The sequence below is a fragment of the Mobula birostris genome, chromosome 24 (assembly GCF_030028105.1).
Source record: "Mobula birostris isolate sMobBir1 chromosome 24, sMobBir1.hap1, whole genome shotgun sequence".
Classification (NCBI taxonomy): domain Eukaryota; kingdom Metazoa; phylum Chordata; class Chondrichthyes; order Myliobatiformes; family Myliobatidae; genus Mobula; species Mobula birostris.
Window position 1 is genome coordinate 21329976 of NC_092393.1, and position 22586 is coordinate 21352561.

The following is a 22586-nucleotide window of genomic DNA, read 5'->3' on the forward strand; positions in this document are numbered from 1 at the left end:
TTTCAGAGCCTGCAGAGGGACTTGGACCAGCTGGAAAAATGGGCTGAAAAATGGCAGATGGAGTTTAATACAGACAAGTGTGAGGTATTGCACGTTGGAAGGACAAACCAACATAGAACATACAGGGTTAATGGTAAGGCACTGAGGAGTGCAGTGGAACAGAGCGATCTGGGAATACAGATGCAAAATTCCCTAAAAGTGTCGTCACAGGTAGATAGGGTCGTAAAGAGAGCTTTTGGTACATTGGCCTTTACTAATCGAAGTATTGAGTATAAGAGCTGGAATGTTATGATGAGATTGTATAAGGCACTGGTGAGGCCGAATCTGGAGTATTGTGTTCAGTTTTGGTCACCAAGTTACAGGAGGGATATAAATAAGGTTGAAAGATGCAGAGAAGGTTTACAAGGATGTTGCTGGGACTTGAGAAACTCAGTTACAGAGAAAAGTTGAATAGGTTAGGACTTTATTCCCTGGAGCGTAGAAGAATGAGGGGAGATTTGATAGAGGTATATAAAATTATGATGGGTATAGATAGAGTGAATGCAAGCAGGCTTTTTCCACTGAGGCAAGGGGAGAAAAAAACCAGAGGACATGGGTTAAGGGTGAGGGGGGAAAAGTTTAAAGGGAACATTAGGCGGGGCTTCTTCACACAGAGAGTGGTGGGAGTATGGAATGAGCTGCCAGATGAGGTAGTAAATGCGGGTTCTTTTTTAACATTTAAGAATAAATTGGACAGATACATAGATGGGAGGTGTATGGAGGGATATGGTCCATGTGCAGGTCAGTGGGACTAGGCAGAAAATGGTTCGGCACAGCCAAGAAGGGCCAAAAGGCCTGTTTCTGTGCTGTAGTTTCTATGGTTCTATGGTTCTATGGCAACAAGGCAAAGGAGATGGTTATATGGTCAGGAGAACTTGAACCACTCAACCCCCCCCCCCCCCACTTTACATCGGTGGCACAGCAGTGGAAATTGTAAGCAGTTTCACACAACTGGGAGTGCACATCTCACACAATCTCTCGTGGTCCCAGAACATATTCTTCACAGTCAGGAAAGCACCCTTGTGCCTCTACTTTTTGAGGACGCTGAAGAGAGTTGGATTATGCACATCTATGCTGACGTCATTTTACACATGTCAGTCGAGAGCATGCTGACAAACTACAACACTGCTTGGTATGGAAACTGCACTGGGTGTAAGAAGGCACTTCAACAGGTAGTCAAAACTGTCCAATGCCTTACTAGCATCAGCCTACCCACCTTAAGGAACATACATATAGAAACATGCTGGCAAAGGGCCAGTAACATCATGAAAGATCCCACACAGCCTGCTCAGGGACTGTTTGCACCACTCCCATCAGGGAGACAGCTAAGTACCATCCACACTAGGACCACCAGACTCAAAAACAGCTACTACCCCAAGCAGTAAGGCTGATCATCAGCTCCAATAATGAACCCACTGGTCGATACCCCTAGCCATCACTACTTTATTATTTCCTGTCAGTCACTTTATGTACAGACACTCCTGCGCCTAGCATTACTTTATGGACATGCAATCAATGTATAGAAGCTGTCTTATGTACTTATATTTATTATGTATTTTATTATTATTATTGTGTTCTTTATCTTTTGGTTTTTTTATGTTGCATCGGATCTGGAGTAACAATTATTTTGTTCTCCTTTACCCTTGCGTATAGGAAATGACATTAAATTATCTTGAATCATATTGTGAGATTGAATCCATTTGATTACACTGGGGAACCATTCAATTGGTTTTGACAGTGGGTAGAAACTGTCCTTGATCCTGGTAGTATGTGCTTACAAGCTTTTGTACCTTGTGCCCCATGGAACAGGGGAGAAGAAAGAATATCCAGTGTGGATAGGGTCTTTAATTATGGTGGCTACTTTACTGAGGCAGTGAAATGCATAGGCAGAGTCCATGGAAGGAAGTGTTGTTCCCATGAAGAGTCTATAGTTCTCTGCAATTTCTTGTGGACATGGACAGCGCAGTTGCCATACTAAGCCATGATGAACAATGATGCATTGATACAAATTGGTAAGGATTGAAAAGGCCATGACAAATTTCTTCATGCACCTGAGGAAGTAGAGCTTTCTTGGTCATGACGTCTACACGTTTGGACCAGGACAGTCTGTTCACGATGTTCACTCCTAGGAACTTGAAGCCTCCCAAACTCAGCGACATTGATGTGGACAGGGGCATCTGCACCAACCTCTTCCTGAAGTCAATGACTAGCTTTTTTGTTTTACTGACATTGAGGGAAAGTTGTTGTCATGACACCATGTCACTTAGCTTGGACTGCAGTTCCAAGGACAAATTGGAAAGGTTGCCATTATTTTCTTTAAAAATGAGAAGATTGAGGAAAGATTTTATAGCTTAACACAAAATGTTGAGGGCTCTGGGCAGAAAGTATAGTGGGATGCTGTTCCCATTGCTGAAGGGGTTGAGTACTAGAGGTAACACACATAAAACAAAGAAGAAAGGACTTAATAGTGGCATGAGTAAAAAATTAATTATGCAACACATGGTGGAAATCTGGAATGCACAACCTGCAGATGTGATGGAGGTAGTTCCATTATGGCTTTGAGGAGGGAATTAGCTAAATACATGAAAAGAAAAAAACCAACAATGCAAACATAGATATGGGATTGAGGGTGGGAGTAGTGATTTGCTCTGTTGGAGAACCTTTATGGACCTGATGGCCTTCTATAACCATTCTATGGTATGCCATGGTAAAGAAGGAACTAATTCTAACTAAGTATCTATAATTGTGTTCTCTATGGATTGGTAAGAATCTACATTGTTTTTTAGATAATTGAAATGCTAAAATAGTTCCATGTTGTCCCATCAATCCATGGTTAAATGAAGAACCATTGGGATTCTGAACTAGCAGTTGTGTGAAATATTGGATGGTATAGGGATATGGAGACAAATATAATTGAATTGAATTGACTTTATTTCTTACATCCTTCACATACATGAGGAGTAAAAATCTTTACGTTATGTCTTCGTCTAAATGTGCTATGTGCAATTATAGTAATTTATAATAAATAGAGCAGTCAATGTAACATAGAAAAACACTCAGATCAGCATGAGTTAATCAGTCTGATGGCCTGGTGGAAGAAGCTGTCCCGGAGCCTGTTGGTCCTGGCTTTTATATTGTGGTACTGTTTCCTGAATGGTAGCAGCTGGAACAGTTTGTGGTTGGGGTGACTTGGTCCCCAATGATCCTTTGGGCCCTTTTTCACACCTGTCTTTGTAAATGTCCTGGATCCTGGGGAGTTCTCAACTACAGATGCGCTGGGCTGTCCATACCACACTCTGCAGAATCCTGCGATTAAGAGAGGTACAGCTCCCATACCAGGCAGTGATGCAGCCAGTCAGGATGCTCTCAATGTGCCCCTGTAGAAAGTTCTTAGGATTTGGGGGTCCGTACCAAAGTTCCTCAACCTTCTGAGGTGAAAGAGGTGCTGTGTGCCTTTTTCACCAGACAGCTTGTGTGCAGATTACGTGAGGTCCTCAGTGATGTGGATGTCAAGGAACTTAAAGTTGTTTACCCTCTCAACCCCAGATCCATTGATGTCAATAGCAATTAGCCCATCTCTATTCCTCCTGTAATCCACAACCAGCTACTTTGTTTTTGCAACATTGAGGGAGAGGTTGTTTTCTGTGTCAGAGAGATGACTTCTTCCCTGTAGGCCACATTGTTATTGTTTGAGATTAGGCCAATCAATGTAATGTCATCGGCTCATTTAATTAGCAGATTAGAGCTGTGGATGGCGACACAGTCAAGGGTATACAGAGAGTATAGGAGGGGACGTAGTACACAACTCTGACGGGCCCCTGTGTTGAGAGTCAGAGGGGTGGTGGTGAGGGAGCCCACTCTTACCACCTACTGGTAAGAGTATATAAAAATATTGGAAATATCAATTGAGATTCAAAGTGTGAAAGTAAAAACTTATCTCTACAAAGTGATCCAAATTAATTACAAATATAGAACACAAAATAATTTATTGGATAAGTATTCACCCCCTTCAAGTCAGTATTTTGTAGATGCTCCTTTGGCAACATTTATAGCCTTGTGTCTGTGTGGTTAGGTCTCTATTAGCTTTGCACTTCTAAAACACCAATTTTTCCCCATTTTTTACAAAACTGTTCAAGCTCTGTCAGGTTACATGGGGATTGTGAGTGAACAGCCCTCTTCAAGTCCATCCGCAAGTTCTCAATTGGATTGTGGTCTGAACTTTGACTTGGCCATTCCAGGACATTAACTTTGTTGTTTTAAGCCATTCCTGTGTAGCTTTGGCTTTATGCTTGGGGTCTTGCAGAAAAACAGATCTTCTCCCAAGTCGCAGTTCTCTTACAGACTGCATCAGGTTTTCCTCCCTCAGGATTTCCCTGTATTTTGCTGCATTTATTTAACCCTCTATCTTCACAAGCCTTCCAGGACCTGCTGCAGTGAAGCATCCCCACAGCATATTGCAGCCACTACCATGCTACACGGTAGCGATGGTGTATTTTTAATGATGTGCAGTGTTCAGCTTACGCCAAACATAACGTTTAGTCTGATTGCCAAAATGCTCAAGTTGGATTTCATCAGACGAGAAACCTTCTTCCAGCTGACTTCAAAGTCTCCCACATACCTTCTGGCAAACTCCAGCTGAGATTTCATGTAAGTTTGTTTTTCAACAGTGGCTTTTTCTTTGCCACTCTCCCATAAAGCTGTGACTGGTGAAGCACCCGGGCATCAGTTGTTGTACACAAAGTCTTTCCCATCTCAGCCACTGAAGCTTGTAACTCCTCCAGTTGTCATAGGTCTCTTGGTGGCCTTCTTCATAGTCCCCTTCTTGCATGGTCACTCAGTGTTTGAGGATGAAGGCAGATTTACAGCTGTGCCATGTTCTTTCCATTTCTTGATGATTGACTTTACGATACCCTAAAGGATATTCAATAACTTAGAAATGTTCTTGTATCCATCTCCTGAGTTGTGCTTTTCAATAATCTTTTTGCAGAGTTGCTTCGAGTGTTCTTTTGTCTTCATGGTGTAGTTTTTGCCAGGATACTGTCTCGGCAGCAGGTGGACTTTCCAGATACGGGTGTAGTTTTACTACAGTCAACTGAAACACCTTGACTGCACACAGGTCTCCAAAAAGCAGATGTCTATTTACCTAAATATGTGACTTCTGAAACAAATTGGCTGCACCAGTGATGATTTGATATATCATATTAAAGGCGGGGGGGTTGGTAAATATTTATGCAATCAATTATTTTGTGTTTTATACTTGTAATTAATTTAGATCACTTTGCAGAGATTTGTTTTCACTTTGACACGAAAGAGTCTCTTCCTGTTGATCAGTGCCAAAAAAGCCAAATTAAATCCACTGTGATTCATTGGTGTAAAACAATAAACCATGAAAACTTACAAAGGGGAGTGGTTATTTTTAATAAATAGTCCTCTAACCCTCAAGACAGGCCATCTTCTTCAGCCTCCAGCCTCCAGCCTGCAGTAGATCAGTGGATTCACAGATATTGGGCCTTTAACTTCCCCAGTGGGCTCCCAGAGATTTGCTAGCTCAGATCTCCAGCCATTGGTCCTCAATTTCTGGCCTTCCAATTGAACTGCAGGCTTCAATTTGGACTTTTGATTAATCTTCGTTATCATCAATGACAATGTATGAGGTACCTAGATGAGGAACTGAACTTCAGGCTTTGAGATTTGCAGATTGATTTCCCATGTGGTAGCAATGCCATAGAGAACCATTGCATGTCTACCCTCGTTTGTTCAGTGTGTCTTTAACTTTTACGTTTGTAAGCTGTAATATGGAAGTTTGAAATGCATCAGAGGCCAGGTGCCAGTGCACTACTAGATTCAATGCTGATTCCGTTGATGGTTCTGGACTGCCCTGTGCTGAAGGATGAGATGCACTCCATATATGGTCTCTCTGCTTTATAACAGCATGGCTGATGTATAAGTAATGACACAATTTATTTAAAAGTCGTCTCTGACTTTCATTCAGCAGATAATTTATTTATATTGCTTTGCCTCATTTCATATTTATGCTTCAATTAGTTTATTATAATATACTTTAAATACATTTAATGTTTCTATTTCAATTATTATTTAAAATAATTTTAACTGTTTAAATCCATTCATACAGATTTTAAATGCCTCTGAAAAATAGATTAGATACAGATGAGCTATCAAAGGCTAAGAACTATGCTGGAGACACAAGGAAAGCTTCTTGTTCTGTTGCGTGAGACTTGGTCACCCATTGTAGTTGCTCTGCCACACAGAATGGTCCAGGAGCAGAAGTCTCCAGTGCAGTAGATACTATGAATGCTGTGTTCCATAGGATTAGATGCAGGCTATGTCGAGCATGATGAAGCTCAATGAGAAATTCAGCATTTATGAAAGTAATTACCAAATTTGAATGAAATGTCTCTTAGTCGGCAACAAGAAGTAAGGGTGGAAAGAGTAGTGATTTCAACCATCATTTTCCAATCCTTCCTGACTAGAAGATTAGGAAACTTGCAACATTCCACCTTTGTTTAAAAGGGTGGAGAGGGGGAGAATTTATAAAATAAGTAATTACAAGTCAGTAAGACCAAAATCAATATTAGGCAGATTGCTGGGAAAGAACTTTAAGTGAAGATGTAAGTTATTATTTAGGAAGGTACTGTTTTATCAACAACAATCAGCTATGATAAAGTTTGCATAGGTGTTGAAAAACTTTTGACAAACTCTCACAAAGTAAAAGTTCATAGGATTCAACAGAAATGGACAACATAGTCCTGAAATTGGCTCAGTGTCATAAAGCAACAGATAATAGTTATGACTTGAAGTGGTTTGCATGTGGTCACTTGACTTTTGTTTCATACCAATTATTCAGGCAAGCAAAGAAATATATATTAGAAAGTTTATGGACAGTACAGAAACTTGACAATATGGTTGGCGGAAAGAAAGCAGGAGTCTCAGGATGATATTAATGTTTTGGGCCATAAGTGACAAATGGAATTGGTTCGAGGGAAACATGTTGAGACAAAGCATTTCAGAAACATATACATGATAAGTAAATACAGAGCGAATAATCATATAAGGACAAATGTAGAGAACAGAAGGCTGGTTCAGGTGGAAACAGACATTTTTTCTGGGGAGTTTGATGTTTTCCTTTGAACAGGTTGGTTCCATCGTTCTTGCTTGTTTTGTAACTGTCTGTGGAGGAAAACAAATTTCAGGGTTTTGCACTGCTTGCAACTGTAATAATAAATATACTTTGAATCTTTGAATTATTAAATAATTACCAGATGAGCTTGTGGTATGCCATAACCCCTATTTTCCTGGTGGCTTTATTTTAATTAACTGTTAGAGACTATGTAAATGTGAGCTTTCAATTGACATTGGCTGCTTCAATGATTTTCCCTTGCAGAATATCCATCTAGTTGCAAAGTGGCTCAACAGCCTGGAGAAGAAAATGGAGCAACACAGTGAGAACAGCCATGAAAACTTCCGTGTCTTTATTAGTGCTGAGCCCGCCCCCTCACCTGATGGCCACATTATCCCTCAAGGTATCTTGGAGAACTCAATCAAAATCACCAACGAGCCCCCAACAGGAATGCATGCTAACTTGCACAAGGCTTTGGACAACTTCAGTCAGGTAATTTATGGCATGGATGCAGCAAATCCACTATCCTCTCATAAGAATACTGAAAATTTCAGCTTAATTTAAAATGTCAAAAGTAATATTGTTTGATGCTTCTGACCTCTATGTAATCCTTTATATATCACGGAATAGACATAATTGGAATGTCCTTTGACACTCTGCTCCAGATAGCTGATCTAACATACCAAGCACTGCAAGGTATTAATATGGTCAACAGTTGAGAACACTACAGTGTGCATGTTCAAGTACTTTGCTCCTTTCAGAGCACGCTCATGAAACATTGTGTTGTATCTGAGAGAACATAGCTACTGTTTTTCAGTACTTTGTGCCTCCATGTAATTGTTTCACTGTATCAGTATGCTGAGTTGGTGTGTGCATATTCCACTGGGCCATTACATTCATCTACGCTGAGATGAGAATCTATCATTTGCTTCAATTTTCTGACTTGATTTCCTTTACTTTCATGAATAAATACCATTTGCCCTTGTGCAACACTGAAAATAACATTTATGGATAAAATTTACACTTTTGTTTTATAATCTTGTTGTTTTTGAACTCAATATTTGTCCTTCCAGTTTTCTCTCCAGCATCCCTGAGATGCCAGCCAGTACTGTCTATGATTTCACAACTGTACAGACCATAAGACATAGGAGCAGAATTAGGCCATTTGGCCCATTGAATCTACTCTGCCATTTCATCATGGCTGATCCATTTCCTTCACAACCCCATTCTTCTGCCTTCTCCCCAAATCCTTTCATGTCCTGACTAATCAAGAACCTATCAATGTCCACCTTAAATGCACAGAGTGACCTGGCCTTCAGAGGCCCCTGTGGCCACAAATTCCACAGACTCCCCACCCTGCAGCTAAAGAAATTCCTCCTCATTTCTGTTCTAAATGGATGTCCCTCAATCTTGAGGCGGTGTCCTCTGATCATAGACTCCCCCCCATCAAAGGAAACATCCTCTTCACATCCGCCCTATCTAGGCCTATCAACATTTGATGGGTTTCAATTTCTTCTAAATTTCATCTCTGCTCCTATGATAACCCTTTCATTCCTGGAATCATTCTTGTGAACCGCCTCTGAACCCTCTCCAATATCAGCACAGCCTTTCTTAAATAAGAGCCCAAAACTGATCACAATACTCCAAGCAAGGCCTCACCAGTGCCTTATGCAGCCTCAGCATTACATCCTTGCTTTTATATTCCAATCCTCCTGATGTGAATGCAAACATTGCATTCTCCTTCCTCACCACTAATTCAACCAGCACATTAATCTTTAGGGAATCCTGCACGAGGACTCCCAAATCCCTTTGCATCTCAGATTTTTGAATTTTCACTCAGATCAAATCAAGTTTACTTATCATTCAAACCACATATGGATACAGTAAAATGAAAGCATTCCTCTGGGGCCAAGGTCATTACATACATTCAAAATAGTGAGAAAGAAAGAAAAAAACAGATTGTTATACAAGAAATCCCATGTGTTGTCTAAGTCCCTGACTGACATGAACTAATGGTACAGCTCCTGGCAATCCAGCTTGTCATTCCACCAACTGAACACTGGAGGGCAGCACTGACAGGACAGGCCAGCTTCCAACCGAGAACGGACTCTATGCTACACCACCTCCAGTGGACTGCAGCAGCAGGCAAGACAGTGGTTTGAGGCCTAATTCTCACTTGATTTAGAAAATAGTCTATACTTTTACTCCTTCTAATAAAGTGCATGACCATGTACTTCCTGACACTTTATTGCATCTGCCACCACTTTGCCTATTCTCCTAATCTGTCTCAGTCCATCTGCAGCCCCTTGGCTTTCTCAACAGTACCTGCCTCTCCACCAATCTTCATATCATCTGCAAACTTGGCCACAAGCCATCAATTCCAACTTCCAAATCATTGACATACAATGTACAAATAAATGGTCCCAACACACACCCCCGCAGAACACCACTAGTCACTGGCAGCCAATCCAAAATGGATCCTTTTAGTCCCACACTTTGCCTCCTGCCAGTCAGCCAATACTCTATCCATGCTGGTATCTTTCCTATAACACCCTAAGGTCTTGTTTATAAGCCTTTATGTGCGACACGTTGTCAAAGGCCTTCTGAAAATCCTAGTTCACAGCATCCACTGATTCTGCTTTGTCTATCTTGCTTCTTATTTCTTCAAAGAATTCCAACAAGTTTGTCCGGCAAGATTTTCCCTTAACGAAACCATGCTGACTTTGTCATGTGCCTCTAAGTACTCTGAAAGCACATCCTTAACAATTGACTCCAACATCCTCCCAACTACTGAGGTCAGGCTAACTGGCCTTTAGTTTCCTATCTTTTGCCTCCCTCTCTTCTTGAAGAGTGGAGTGACATTTGCAACTTTCCAGTCCTCTAGAACCATGCTAGTCTATTGATTCTTGGAAGAACATTACTAATGCCTCCACAATCTCTTCAGCCACGTCTTTTAGAACACTGGGATGTAGTCCATCAGGTCCACATAACTTATCTACCATCCAATCTTTTAGTTTCCAAAGTATCATGTTCCTAATAATAGCAGCTGTGCTCACTTCTGCCCTTGACACGCTCGAATTTCTGCCATACTACTAGTGTCTTCTACAGTGAAGAGTGATGCAAAATACTTATTCACCATTTCCTTGTCCCCCATTACTATCTCTCCAACATCACTTGCCAGTGGTCCAATATCTACTTGTGCCCATACTAAATATCACGATTTTATGGCTGAGATCTAACTTGGATTTCAAGAATATTTAAACTTTTAAGAGGAATCAGAACCAAATATGATCCTGGATACACTTGTGCATTTTATGCTTTAGGCCACCGGACGTGAACTGGAGAAGTATTTTCATTTGCTTTTACTGCTGTCTGGAAGGAAAGAAAGCCCCTATGCTTACCCTGGACAGAATAACTACTGAGTGTAGCAAGTTCTTGTTCTGGTTAAAGCATAATTGCACTATAAAGTACTTTCAGCTCAGCCACAGGGAAGTTCAGATTGGTACAAGACTCATTGTTTTTTGTCAGTAGAGAACAGACTTCCCCATAAATTAGGCTACCATCTTTCCATTTGAACCAATCTCCATCTGATAAACTAAGTTCTTATTTGAAGACATGTCTGCCCTAGGAAGCTCACGTAAATAAAAACTTTAATAGTTCCAGTGAGAACAAAAGTCAAATTTTAATTTAATGATTACAACAACTTTGGCTGATGAAAGATTGTTCCACTTTGCTGAAATCTAATAAATGTTATCGGTGAGTAGTAATAGGCCAGTTTTAAATGTCGGGTACATTCAAATGATGGGAAATTTTGCAGATGTTTGATTACTAATAGGCATCATACAAATTACAGAAGTTTTCTTCAAAAAGAAGGGAGTCTCTAACAAGTCCTTTTAAAAAAATTTATTTCAATCTATCTCATGTCATAGGTTATGTTTTGCACTTTATCAAGAGCAAGTTCAATGTTTTGCTAAAATCCAAGAAAGCTCCTTTTGCTAAGTATCCATCTGACATGGTTAGTTCTTGCTAAGTGTAAAGATATTTAGAAAATTTGTATAATAGGACTTTGTAGCAAATCTCCTTGTCTGCAGTAAATTGTAATGTAGTCATGCATTTATTAAAGCAGCTTACATTGATTTTCTGTGTACAGTAAAATAAAATCTCCTTAGAAAATTATCATTATTTGAAAATAATGCAAGCCTGTGCATGTTTCCACTCTTCATCCTAGGACACATTGGAAATGTGTGCACGAGAGAATGAATTCAAGAGCATTCTCTTTGCTCTTTGCTACTTTCATGCAGTTGTAGCAGAGAGGCGTAAATTTGGACCTCAGGGTTGGAACCGATCTTATCCATTCAACACCGGAGATCTCACCATCTCAGTTAATGTTCTGTACAACTACCTGGAGGCAAATGCAAAGGTAAAACATGGATGCATGATATGAGGGAAGTGGGTTATGTCATGGATTGATGCATGAGCATGTAAAATTTAAATAGCAAGCCACCTAGTTTAATGGGATAAAAACCTTTGTCTGCTGTCTGCATTGTAATTTCAGCTGCCAAAATATGGAGAAGTTTTCCATAATTCAGTACTGATCTCAGTCAAACACATTTTTTGGGGGTGACATTGGGGTTGTTCATGAAGGATGATTCAGAGGATAGAAATGTTGCATTATGTAACTTTTCTCTGCACACGTGTGCTGAATTTTATATGATTCCATGCCATTGACACGTAATTTATTGCATCACCAAATATTCGATAGACATTTGCATAATATTGAAAACAATCTATTAAAACAATTTACTCAACTGCTTAGAGTTTAGATTTCTACCTTGATTAAGGCAAAAGGGTGGTTCAGAAGTTTGAGTAAAAAGAGAGTAAAAGAGAGGCAAGACTGTGCAGTCACGTGACGCCAGCCAGTAGAGCGGGAAAAGTTTAAGAAGAAGACTGCCACATCCAGTGGGCAGCAGAGTGAGAGGTAGCAAAGTGATAGGGCTTTGGCTCAATGGGCTTAGGTGGTAACGAGGCGAGGTAGGTCTACCTGTGTTAATTGCAGAAAGAAAGTAGTATGTGTGTGAGGCCGGTTTCTCCCAGCCTCCCGGACGACCATATCTCTACCCAGTGTGTTGAGCTCCAGCTCCTAAGGGACTGAGTTAGGGAACTGGAGATGCAGCTTGATGACCTTCGTCTGGTCAGGGAGAGTGAGAAGGTGATAGAGAGGAGTTATTGGCAGGTGGTCACACCGGGGGCACAGGAGACAGACAAGTGGGTAACAGTCAGGAGAGGGAAGGGGAAGAGTTAGGTACTAGAGAGTACCCCTGTGGCTGTAACCCTTGACAATAAGTACTCCTGTTTGAGTACTGCTGGGGGAGACAGCCTACCTGGGGGAAGCAACAATGGCCATGCCTCTGGTACAGAGTCTGGCCCTGTGGCTCAGAAGGGTAGGGAAGGAAAGAGGAAGGCAGCAGTGATAGTGGACTCTATAGTTAGGGGGTCAGACAGGTGATTCTGTGGACACAGGAAAGAAACACGGATGGTAGTTTGCCTCCCAGGTGCCAGGGTCCGGGATGTTTCAGATCGCGTCCAAGATATTCTGTAGTGGGAGGGAGAACAGCCAGAGGTTGTGGTACATATTGGTACCAATGACATAAGTAGGAAAAGGAAAGAAGTCCTGAAAAAATTCTTTAGGAAGTTAGGAAGGAAGTTGAGTAGCAGGACTGCAAAGGTAGATATCTTGGGATTACTGCATGTGCCACGCAACAGTGGGTATAGGAATAGAATGAGGTAGATGATAAATGTGTGGCTGAGGGATTGGAGCAGGGGGTAGGGATTCAGGTTCCTGGATCATTGGGACCTCTTTTGGGGCAGGTGTGACTTGTACAAAAAGGGCGGGTTGCACTTGAATTCCAGGGGAACCAATATCCTGGTGGGGAGGTTTGCTAAGGCTACTGGGGAGAGTTCAAACTAGAGTTGTTGCAGGGTGGGAACCGAACTGAAGCGGCTGGGGAAGAGCAGATTGGCTCACAAATAGAGAAAGCTTGGAGACAGTGTGTGAGGGAGGATAGGCAGGTGATAGAGAATGGACGTGCTCAGATGGACGGTTTGAGATGTGACTATTTTAACACAAGGAGTATTGTGAACAAAGCGGATGAGCTTAGAACATGGATCAGTACTTGGAGTTATGATGTGCTAGCCTTTACAGAGACTGGATGGTTCAGGGACAGGAATGGTTAATTCAAGTGCCGGGTTTTCGATGTTTCAGAAAGGACAGGGAGGGTGGAAGAAGAGGTGGAGGTGTGGCACTGTTGATCAGAAATAGTGTCATGGCTGCAGAAAAGGTGGACGTCATGGAGGGATTGTCTACGGAGTCTCTGTGGGTAGAAGTTAGGAACAGGAAGGGGTCAATAACTCTGGTAGGTGTTTTTATAGGCTGCCCAATAGTAACAGGGATATTGAGGAGCAGGTAGGGAAATAGATCCTGGAAAGATGTAATAATAACAGAGTTGTCGTGATGGGAGATTTTAATTTCCCAAATATCGATTGGCATCTCCCTGGAGCAAGGGGTTTCGATGGGGTGGAGTTTGTCAGGTGTGTTCAGGAAGGTTTCTTGACACAATATGTAGATAAGCCTACAAGAGGAGAGACTGTACTTGATTTGGTATTGGGAAATGAACCTGGTCAGGTGTCAGATCTGACAGTGGGAGAGCATTTTGGAGATAGTGATCATAATTCTATCTCCTTTACAGTAGCATTGGAGAGAGATTGGAACAGACAAGTTAGAAAAGCATTTAATTGGAGCAGGCGAATTATGAGGCTATCAGGCAGGAAATTGGAAGCTTAAATTGGGAACAGATGTTCTTACAGAAGAAATGTGGCAAATGTTCAGGGGATACTTGTGTGGAGTTCTGCATGGGTACGTTCTAATGAGGCAGGGAAGTTATGGTAGGGTACAGGAACCGTGGCATACAAAGGCTGTAATAAATCTAGTCAAGAAGAAAAGAAAAGCTTACAAAAGGTTCAGAGAGTTAGGTAATGTTAGAGATCTAGAAGATTATAAGGCTAACAGGAAGGAGCTTAAAAAGGAACTTAGGAGAGCCAGAAGGGGGCATGAGAAGGCCTTGACGGGCAGAATTAAGGAAAGCTCCAAGGCATTCTACAAGTATGTGAAGAGCAAGAGGATAGGACGTGAAGGAATAGGACCTATCAAGTGTGACAGTGGGAAAGTGTGTATGGAACTGGAGGAAATAGCAGGGGTACTTAATGAATACTTTACTTCAGTATTCACTATGGAAAAGGATCTTGGTGATTGTAGTGCAGACTTGCAGCAGACTGAAAAACTTGAGCATGTAGATATTAAGAAAGAGGATGTACTGGAGCTTTTGGAAAGCATCAAGTTGGATGAGTCGCCAGGACCGGATGAGATGTACCCCAGGCTACTGCGAGAGGTGAGGGAGGAGATTGCTGAGCGTCTGGCGATGATCTTTGAATCATCAATGGGTACAGGAGAGGTTCCGGAGGATTGGAGGGTTGTGGATGTTGTTCCATTATTCAAGAAAGGGAGTAGAAATAGCCCAAGAAATTATAGACCAGTCAGTCTTACCTCAGTGGTTGGTAAGTTGATGGAGAAGGTCCTGAGAGGCAGGATTTATGAACATTTGGAGAGGTATAATATAATTAGGAATAGTCAGCATGGCTTCGTCAAGGGCAGGTCATGCCTTACGAGCCTGATTGAATTTTTGAGCATGTGACTAAACACATTGATGAAGGAAGAGCAATAGATGTAATATATATGGATTTCAACAAGGCATTTGATAAGGTACTCCATGCAAGGCTTATTGAGAAACTAAAGAGGCATGGGATCCAAGGGGACATTGCTTTGTGGATCCAGAACTGGCTTGCCCACAGAAGGCAAAGTGTGGTTGTAGACAGGTGATATTCTGCATGAAGGTCGGTGACCAGTGGTGTGCCTCAGGGATCTGTTCTGGGACCCTTACTCTTTGTGATTTTTATAAATGACCTGGATGAAGAAGTGGTGGGATGGGTTTGTAAGTTTGCTGATGACAGAAAGGTTAGGGGTGTTGTGGATAGTGTGGAGGGCTGTTAGAGTTTACAGCGGGACATTGATAGGATGAAAAACTGGGCTGAGAAGTGGCAGATGGAGTTCAACCCAGATAAGTGTGAAGTGGTTCATTTTAGTAGGTCAAATATGATGGCAGAATATGGTATTAATGGTAAGACTCTTGGCAGTGCGGAGGATCAGAGGGATCTTGGGGTCCGAGTCCACAGGACGCTCAAAGCAGCTGTGCAGGTTGACTCTGGTTAAGAATGCATGCGGTGTATTGGCCTTCATTAATTGTGGTATTGAATTTAGGAGCTGAGAGGTAATGTTGCAGCTATATAGGACCCTGGTCAGACCCCACTTGGAGTACTTTGCTCAGTTCTGGCCGCCTCACTACAGGAAGGATATGGAAGCCATTGAAAGGGTACAGAGGAGATTTACAAGGATGTTGCCTGATGAAAACAGGTTGAGTGAACTCAGCCTTTTCTCCTTGGAGCGACGGAGGATGAAAGGTGACCTGATAGAGGTGTATAACATGATGAGAGGCATTGATTGTGTGGATAGTCAGAGGCTTTTTCCCAGGGCTGAAATGGTTGCCACAAAAGGACACAGGTTTAAGGTGCTGGGGGAGTAAGTACAGAGGAGATGTCAGGAATAAGTTATTTACTCAGAGAGTTTTGAGTGCGTAGAATGGGTTGCTGGCAACGGTGGTGGAGGCGGATATGATAGGGTTTTCTAAGGGACTTTCTAAGGTACATGGAGCTTAGAAAAATAGAGGGCTATGGGGAAGTCTAGTAATTTCCAAGGTAAGGACATGTTCGGCACAACTTTGTGGGCTGAAGGGCCTGTATTGTGCTGTAGGTTTTCTATGTTTCTATGTTAAAAACTGGGAATGCTGAAAACACTCAACAGCTAAGGCAGCAACTGTGAAAAGAATCAGAATCAGGTTTAATATCACCAGCATATGTCATTAAATTTTGTTAAGAATATGGCAGCAGTACATGAAATATATGATAAATAACTATAGAGGGGAAAAACTGAATACAGTAAGTATATATACAGTGCCTATAAAAAAAAGTATTCGCCCCCCCCCCACCCCCAGAAGTTTTCATGTTTTATTGTTTTACAACACTGAATCACAGTGGGTTTATTTTGGCTTTTTTTTAAACACTGATCAACAGAAAACACTCTTTCGTGTTAAAGTGTAAACAAATGTCCACAAATTTGTCTAAATTTATTGCAGTTATTAAACGCAAAATAATTGATTGCATAATTACTTGCCCCCTTCAAATCAGTATTTAGTAGACACACCTTTGGCAACAATTACAGCCTTGAGTCTGTGTGGATAGGTCTCTATCAGCTTTGCACATCTGAACACTGCAGTTTTTCCTCATTCTTCTGTACACAACTGCTCGAGCTCTGTCAGATTTTATGGGGATCGTGAGAGAACAACTCTTTTCAAGTCCAGCCACAAATTCTCAGTTGGATTGAGGTCTGGACTCTGACTTGGCCACTGCAGGATATTAATTTTGTTGTTTTTAAGCCATTCCTGTGTAGCTTTGGCTTTATGCTTGAGGTTATAGTCTTGCTGAAAAACAACTCTTCTCCCAAGTTACATTTTTCTTGCAAACTGCATCAGGTTTTCCTCCAGGATTTCCCTTTATTTGGCTGAATTCATTTTACCCTCTACCCTCACAAGCCTTTCAGGTCCTGCCGCAGTGAAGCATCGCCACAGCATAATGCAGCCGCCACCATGCTTCATGGTAGGGATGGTTTGTTTTTGATAATGTGCGGTGTTTGGCTTACGCTAAACATAGTGTTTAGTCTGAGGGCCAAAGTGCTCAATTTTGGTTTAATCGAACCATAGAACCTTCTTCCAACTGGTTTCTGGACCTCCCACATGCCTTCTGGCAAACTCTAGCTGAGATTTCATGTGACTTTTTTTCAACATTAGCTTTCTCTTTGCCACTCTTCCCATAAAGCTGTGACTAGTGAAGCACTTGGGCACGAGTTGTTGTATGCACAGTCTCCCATCTCAGCCACTCGGCCACCAGTTGTCATAGGTCTTTTGGTGGTATCCCTCACTAGCCCTCTTCTTGCAAGGTCATTCAGTTTTTGAGAATGGTCTGCTGTAGGCAGATTTACAGCTGTGCCATATTCCTCCCATTTCTTGATGATTGACCTAACTGTACTCCAGGGGATATTCAGTGACTTGGAAGTTTCCTTGTATCCATCTCCTGACATGTGCTTTTCAATAACCTTTTCATGGAGTTGCTTGGAGTGTTCTTTTGACTTCATGGTGTAGTTTTTGCCAGGATACTGACTCACCAGCAGTTGGACCTTCCAGATACAGGTGTATTTTTATCAATCAAAACACCTTGATTGCACCTTGGACTAATTGTGTGACTTCAAAAACCAAATGGCTGCACCACTGATGATTTGGTGTGTTGTACCAACGGAGGTGAATACTTATGCCATCGATTATTTTGTGTTTTATATTTGTAAGTAATTTGGATCTCCTTGTAGAAATCTGTTTTCATTTTCACAAGCAAGAGCCTTTTTCTCTTGATCAATGTCAAAAAAAGCTAAATTAAATCCACTGTGATTGAATGCTGTAAAACAATAATACATGAAAGCTTCCCCGGGGGTGGGGGTTGAATACTTTTTACAGGCACTGTATGTCTATTAAATAGTTAAATTAAAATAAGTAGCGCAAAAATAAAACCCAGAAATATAAAAAAAAGTAGTGAGGTAGTTCATGGGTTCAGTGGCCATATAGAAATCGGACGCCGGAAGGGAAGATGTTGTTTCTGAATTGTTGAGTGTATGTCTTCAGGCTTTTGTACCTCCTTCCCAATAGTAACAATGGGAACTGTGCATGTCTTGGATGGTGGGATCCTTAATGATTTGTGCCTCCTTCCTAAGGCATCTCTCTTTGTAGATGTTTTAGATACTATGGAGACTGGTACTCACAAGTTTCTGAAACTTTCTTTAATCCTGTGCAGCAGAACCCCATGCTAGACAGTGATGCAGCCAGTCAGAATGCTCTCCACGGTACATTTGTAGAAGTTTTTGAGTATTTTTGTTGACCAATAAGAATGAAATACAGCCGCTGTCATGCCTCTTTTATAGCTGCATCAGCATGTTGCATCCAGGAATTACGGAATCATGGTAATACAGCAGAGAAACAGGCCATTCGACTTACCATCACCATGCCAGCCAAGATGAATCCGTCCATATTAATCCTGACTTCCACCATTTGACCTGTAGCCTTCAATGCTGAGGGATTTAAATGCTCTTCCAGACACTTCTTACATATTGCCAGTGACTGCTTCTCTGTTCTGTAAGGCAGTGTATTCCACTTAGTCAGCAATGTCTGGGTGAAAACAATTTTCTCCTCAGATTCCTGCTAAATCTCTTTCCCTTATCCTAAATCTATATCCGCTGGTTTTACCTGCCTGTAATACAGGGGAAATTTAACTGCAGTCTACTCTGATCACATTCATCACAATTTCATATATCTCATTCAAGCATCTCTTAACCTTCCCTTTTCCAGAGTAAATAGGCCAGGTCTCTCCAGTGTCTTCTCATAAATAAAACACTCCCTCTCGGGCAACATCCTTGTGGATCTTCTCTGCATTTTGTCCACTGATATTTACACAATCATATCCTCAGAGCGAGTTAAGGGAGTTAGCATTTTGGGTCAGACACCCGCCAATGGAATTGGGAAAGAGAAAAACGGTAACTAATTCACAGAGAGGATGGCAGGAAAGATGGAAAAGATAATGAGAAAATCTGAAGTAGGTTGAGACCAGATCAAAGAGCTTCATGGGATATCAAGAAAGTGACCATTCTGCTTTCTCTGTGTCGTGTGCTGGTAATAGTAGGGCTGTCCAACATGCTTGGCAGTTGACCTGTGCTATTAGAGAGAGGAAAACTGAGCAGAAATCATAGGTAGCTGATTTACAGCAGGAATAAGCAATTCTGATATGGACAAAAAAATGAATTACCCCTAGTTGGAGAATTTGATCTTTATTTCAGAATGCTGCGGGTTAAAATTACCTCTTTATTTCAGATTGCCAGCTACAGCAGTTCTTTCGAATTCTATTTTCTGCATCGACTTATTTGCATATCATCAATCACATAATTTTCATTAAATTCGTGCAATTGTGCATTTAGTATGTAAATATTTTCAGAGTATTTCTTATATTTAGGAAGGGCTTTATCCACACTACAAAAAGTAAATTTATCACCAAGATAATCATTTTCATAAGACTCTATTCCACTATCAATGTGTTAACCCAATTGTAAATGATTAAAATTGATTTTGGAAGTTGATACTGTACAAAAACATTTGATTTTTTAAATGTATGAAGTCTTCTTTGTAATTTAAACACGCTGACAATATTTACAAATTTCTAATTAATGCCTATAAAGATTCTGGCATATGGAAGGAAAGATTAATTTAAAAAGCATCTTTAATGGTGTAATTAGCAGAAATTCATTTACCAAGAGACTTAATTCATTCTGGAAGTGTGGTCAGTTTCTATGTATTGTTTATTTAGTGATACAATGCAGAGTAGAGGCTTTTCTGACCCTTTTCGAGCCACATTGCCCTAGTAACACCGGACAAACCTGATTGAATTACAGAACAATTTACAATGAACCCATTAACCCACCCAGTATATCTTTGATTGTTGGTGGAAGCCCAGCACACAAAGAAAACCCATACAGTCCACTGGGAGGAAGTGTAGACTCCTTACAGACAGTACCGGAATTGAACTCCGAATTCTGGAATGCCCCAAGCTGTAACCATGACACCCGAGTTTAGGCAGGATTTGATCCTAAACTGATCACAAGACCGTGGTTTGCGCAGGGTATCCTTCTAACTGGAAATTCCTTAATCTTCTGTGCCAATTTAGTCAGTTTATTTGAAAAGTGGTCTGAAAATACTGCAGAGTATATCAAAACTCTTAACTATTTCTCTCCACAATTTATTTTTGTAACACTAACACCACAGGTCCAAATTCAAATCTAGTTTTGCTTCTTCATCATCAAAAGAATAATTTTCAATATTTTTATGTCACCAAATTTGACATTTATTGTCTCAGTTGTCCTGAAAAAGTGTATTGGAATTTCTTCTAGATATGTTCAATTCATGGATATGGCAGTACAGTGATCAAATGACTAAATTGGCTTCTGGAGTTTAAACCATTGATCAAGAGATATGAGTTTAACAGCAGCGTGACAGCTGGAGAATTTAAAATCAATGAGTGAAATAAATGTGGAATTTAAAGCAAAAGGCTGGTCATGGTAACAATAACAATGAAACCGCTGGACTGTCATAAAAACCCATCTGATAAATTAATATTATTCAGGGAAGGAAATCTGTGGCCCTTACCGTTGTGACCCATCAGCTATTGACCCGTAGCTGTTTCCTCACCTCAGGGACATTCAAGTTCACATACCATGAACAGATGAAAGAAATAGCCTGCTGCTACACATCAGAGGATTTGACAGAGGGTAATCAGTGACAGTCAGGAAGAATGGGGTAGAGTTCCATTCTGAAGACCATCAGAAAACCATTCTGGGAGGGAAATGTGCTTTTCATACCTGGCTGGATGTGAATCCCACTGCATCTTGGATTCATAGCAATGTGATTAATGACCATCTGAAATGATCCGGAGTTCCATTCAGTCATGTCAAATTTCAGCAGCTCGAGAAGACGTCAACATCATCTCTAGGACAGTTACAAAACAGCAATAAATAATTCTTTGCCCATGTCATGCATATCCTGCAAACTAATTTTAAAAGATGAAATGGTCATATCCTGGTTGGTACTGCTGAACAACTGACTAGATTAAATTCATTGATATATGCCTACACGTTATGTTGCTCATGGTATTAGTCCAACAACTATAAGACTTTTCTTTTAAATTCACAAGACGGTATCTACAAGTTATGCTGCCTTTTACTTTTAAAAACTGAGGCATGTTCCCACATTAACATGACAAGTCACCTGCAAAGAAAACCTAATACCCTTCCTAAGGTTGCAGCTACCTTCATTTTTATTACACCTCCAACATTGCTGCAAGAAATCTTTGTTGCTTCAGCTTGATAAAAATTCAAAAGGAGCTTTGAAAATAGTAACCGTATGCTGATAAGGAAAGCTCAGTCACAATAAACTGCACAAGTGAACACACCAACTGCCAGCTTGTGTCAAGGGAAGATATGTTGTAATTATCACAGTTTCAGAAAGACATCCTGCATATCATTGAACATCAGAAACTTCTGCTGCAACGTATGTTGGAGCAATTACCTGGATCATGATGGATGTCTAGCAGTAATTTCATTGAAGAGTTTCATAAAATGTCATCATTGACATCTTAACCTTAAAATTATGTTCTTAAAAACGCTGTTTAAAAAGTTTCTCTCCCTCTTACTCCCCCTCCCTCCCCCTCTCCCTCCCCCCCCCTCCCTCCCCCCTCCCTCCCCCTCCCTCCCCCCTCCCTCCCCCCTCCCTCCCCCTCTCCTTCCCCCTCTCCCTCCCCCTCCCTCTCTCCCTCTCCCTCTCTCCCTCTCCCTCTCTCCCTCTCCTTCTCCCTCTCCCTCTCTCCCTCTCTCCCTCTCTCCCCCCTCTCTCTCCCTCTCTCTTCCTCTGCTTTAGAGGATCTTTGAATGTATCCTTCAAAGTATATCAAATGCTACTTCTGTATTAAGATGACAGGAGAATTATACCTTGCAATGTGTCATGCATTATTGTGCTACTCAGGTGAAACTGTGTTTAAGCTAGCCTGGCCTTTAAAGGCACAAAGTCTAACTGCTACAAATGAGCAGAGCCCAAGGACATACAGAATTTAATTATCTGGTCAGGGAACATTGCTGATTGAAATGAGCTTTTGAGCTCTGGACTGTAGCTCAAAGGCACCAATATGTTAAGATGGTTTTGCATCTATAAGATATACTAAATACATGTAATGGATCATTAATATTTTATTGTGGTTAGTATTTTATTGTGACTCCTGTGGTAGTTGAAATTAAATGTAGTCTTCAGGTATTCCAAAATTATGAAATAATGTTGTTTCTGAATGTTACCACTCATGAGGAGAAATGCTGGCAGTTCTGCATGGAACTGGTGCCAGTTATCTGCAAAACCTGGACCAATCAAAGGAAAAAATTGGCTAGGCCACTGACCATAAGGGCATAGAAGATAAGATGAATCCAAATGACACCTGGAACCTGTGCCACTATGATCATGGCTGGTTGTGATCATTCCTTCCAGTTTCCCATGTCTCTTAACTTTCCAATCAATCAAGCGGAGGCCGGGGAAGATGGTGGAATGCCCCTCTT

At 41.1% G+C, this 22586-nt stretch overlaps 1 protein-coding gene across 1 annotated transcript in view; it reads left to right on the forward strand.

The window, feature by feature from the left end:
- The window catches only part of dnah9 (dynein, axonemal, heavy chain 9), a 586329-nt gene that overhangs the window by 481681 nt on the left and 82062 nt on the right, over positions 1–22586 (forward strand). The window contains exons 63-64 of the mRNA XM_072242702.1: positions 7442–7669; positions 11406–11597. Coding sequence (XP_072098803.1) covers positions 7442–7669; positions 11406–11597 — 420 coding nt within the window. The remainder of the gene's footprint in view (positions 1–7441; positions 7670–11405; positions 11598–22586) is intronic.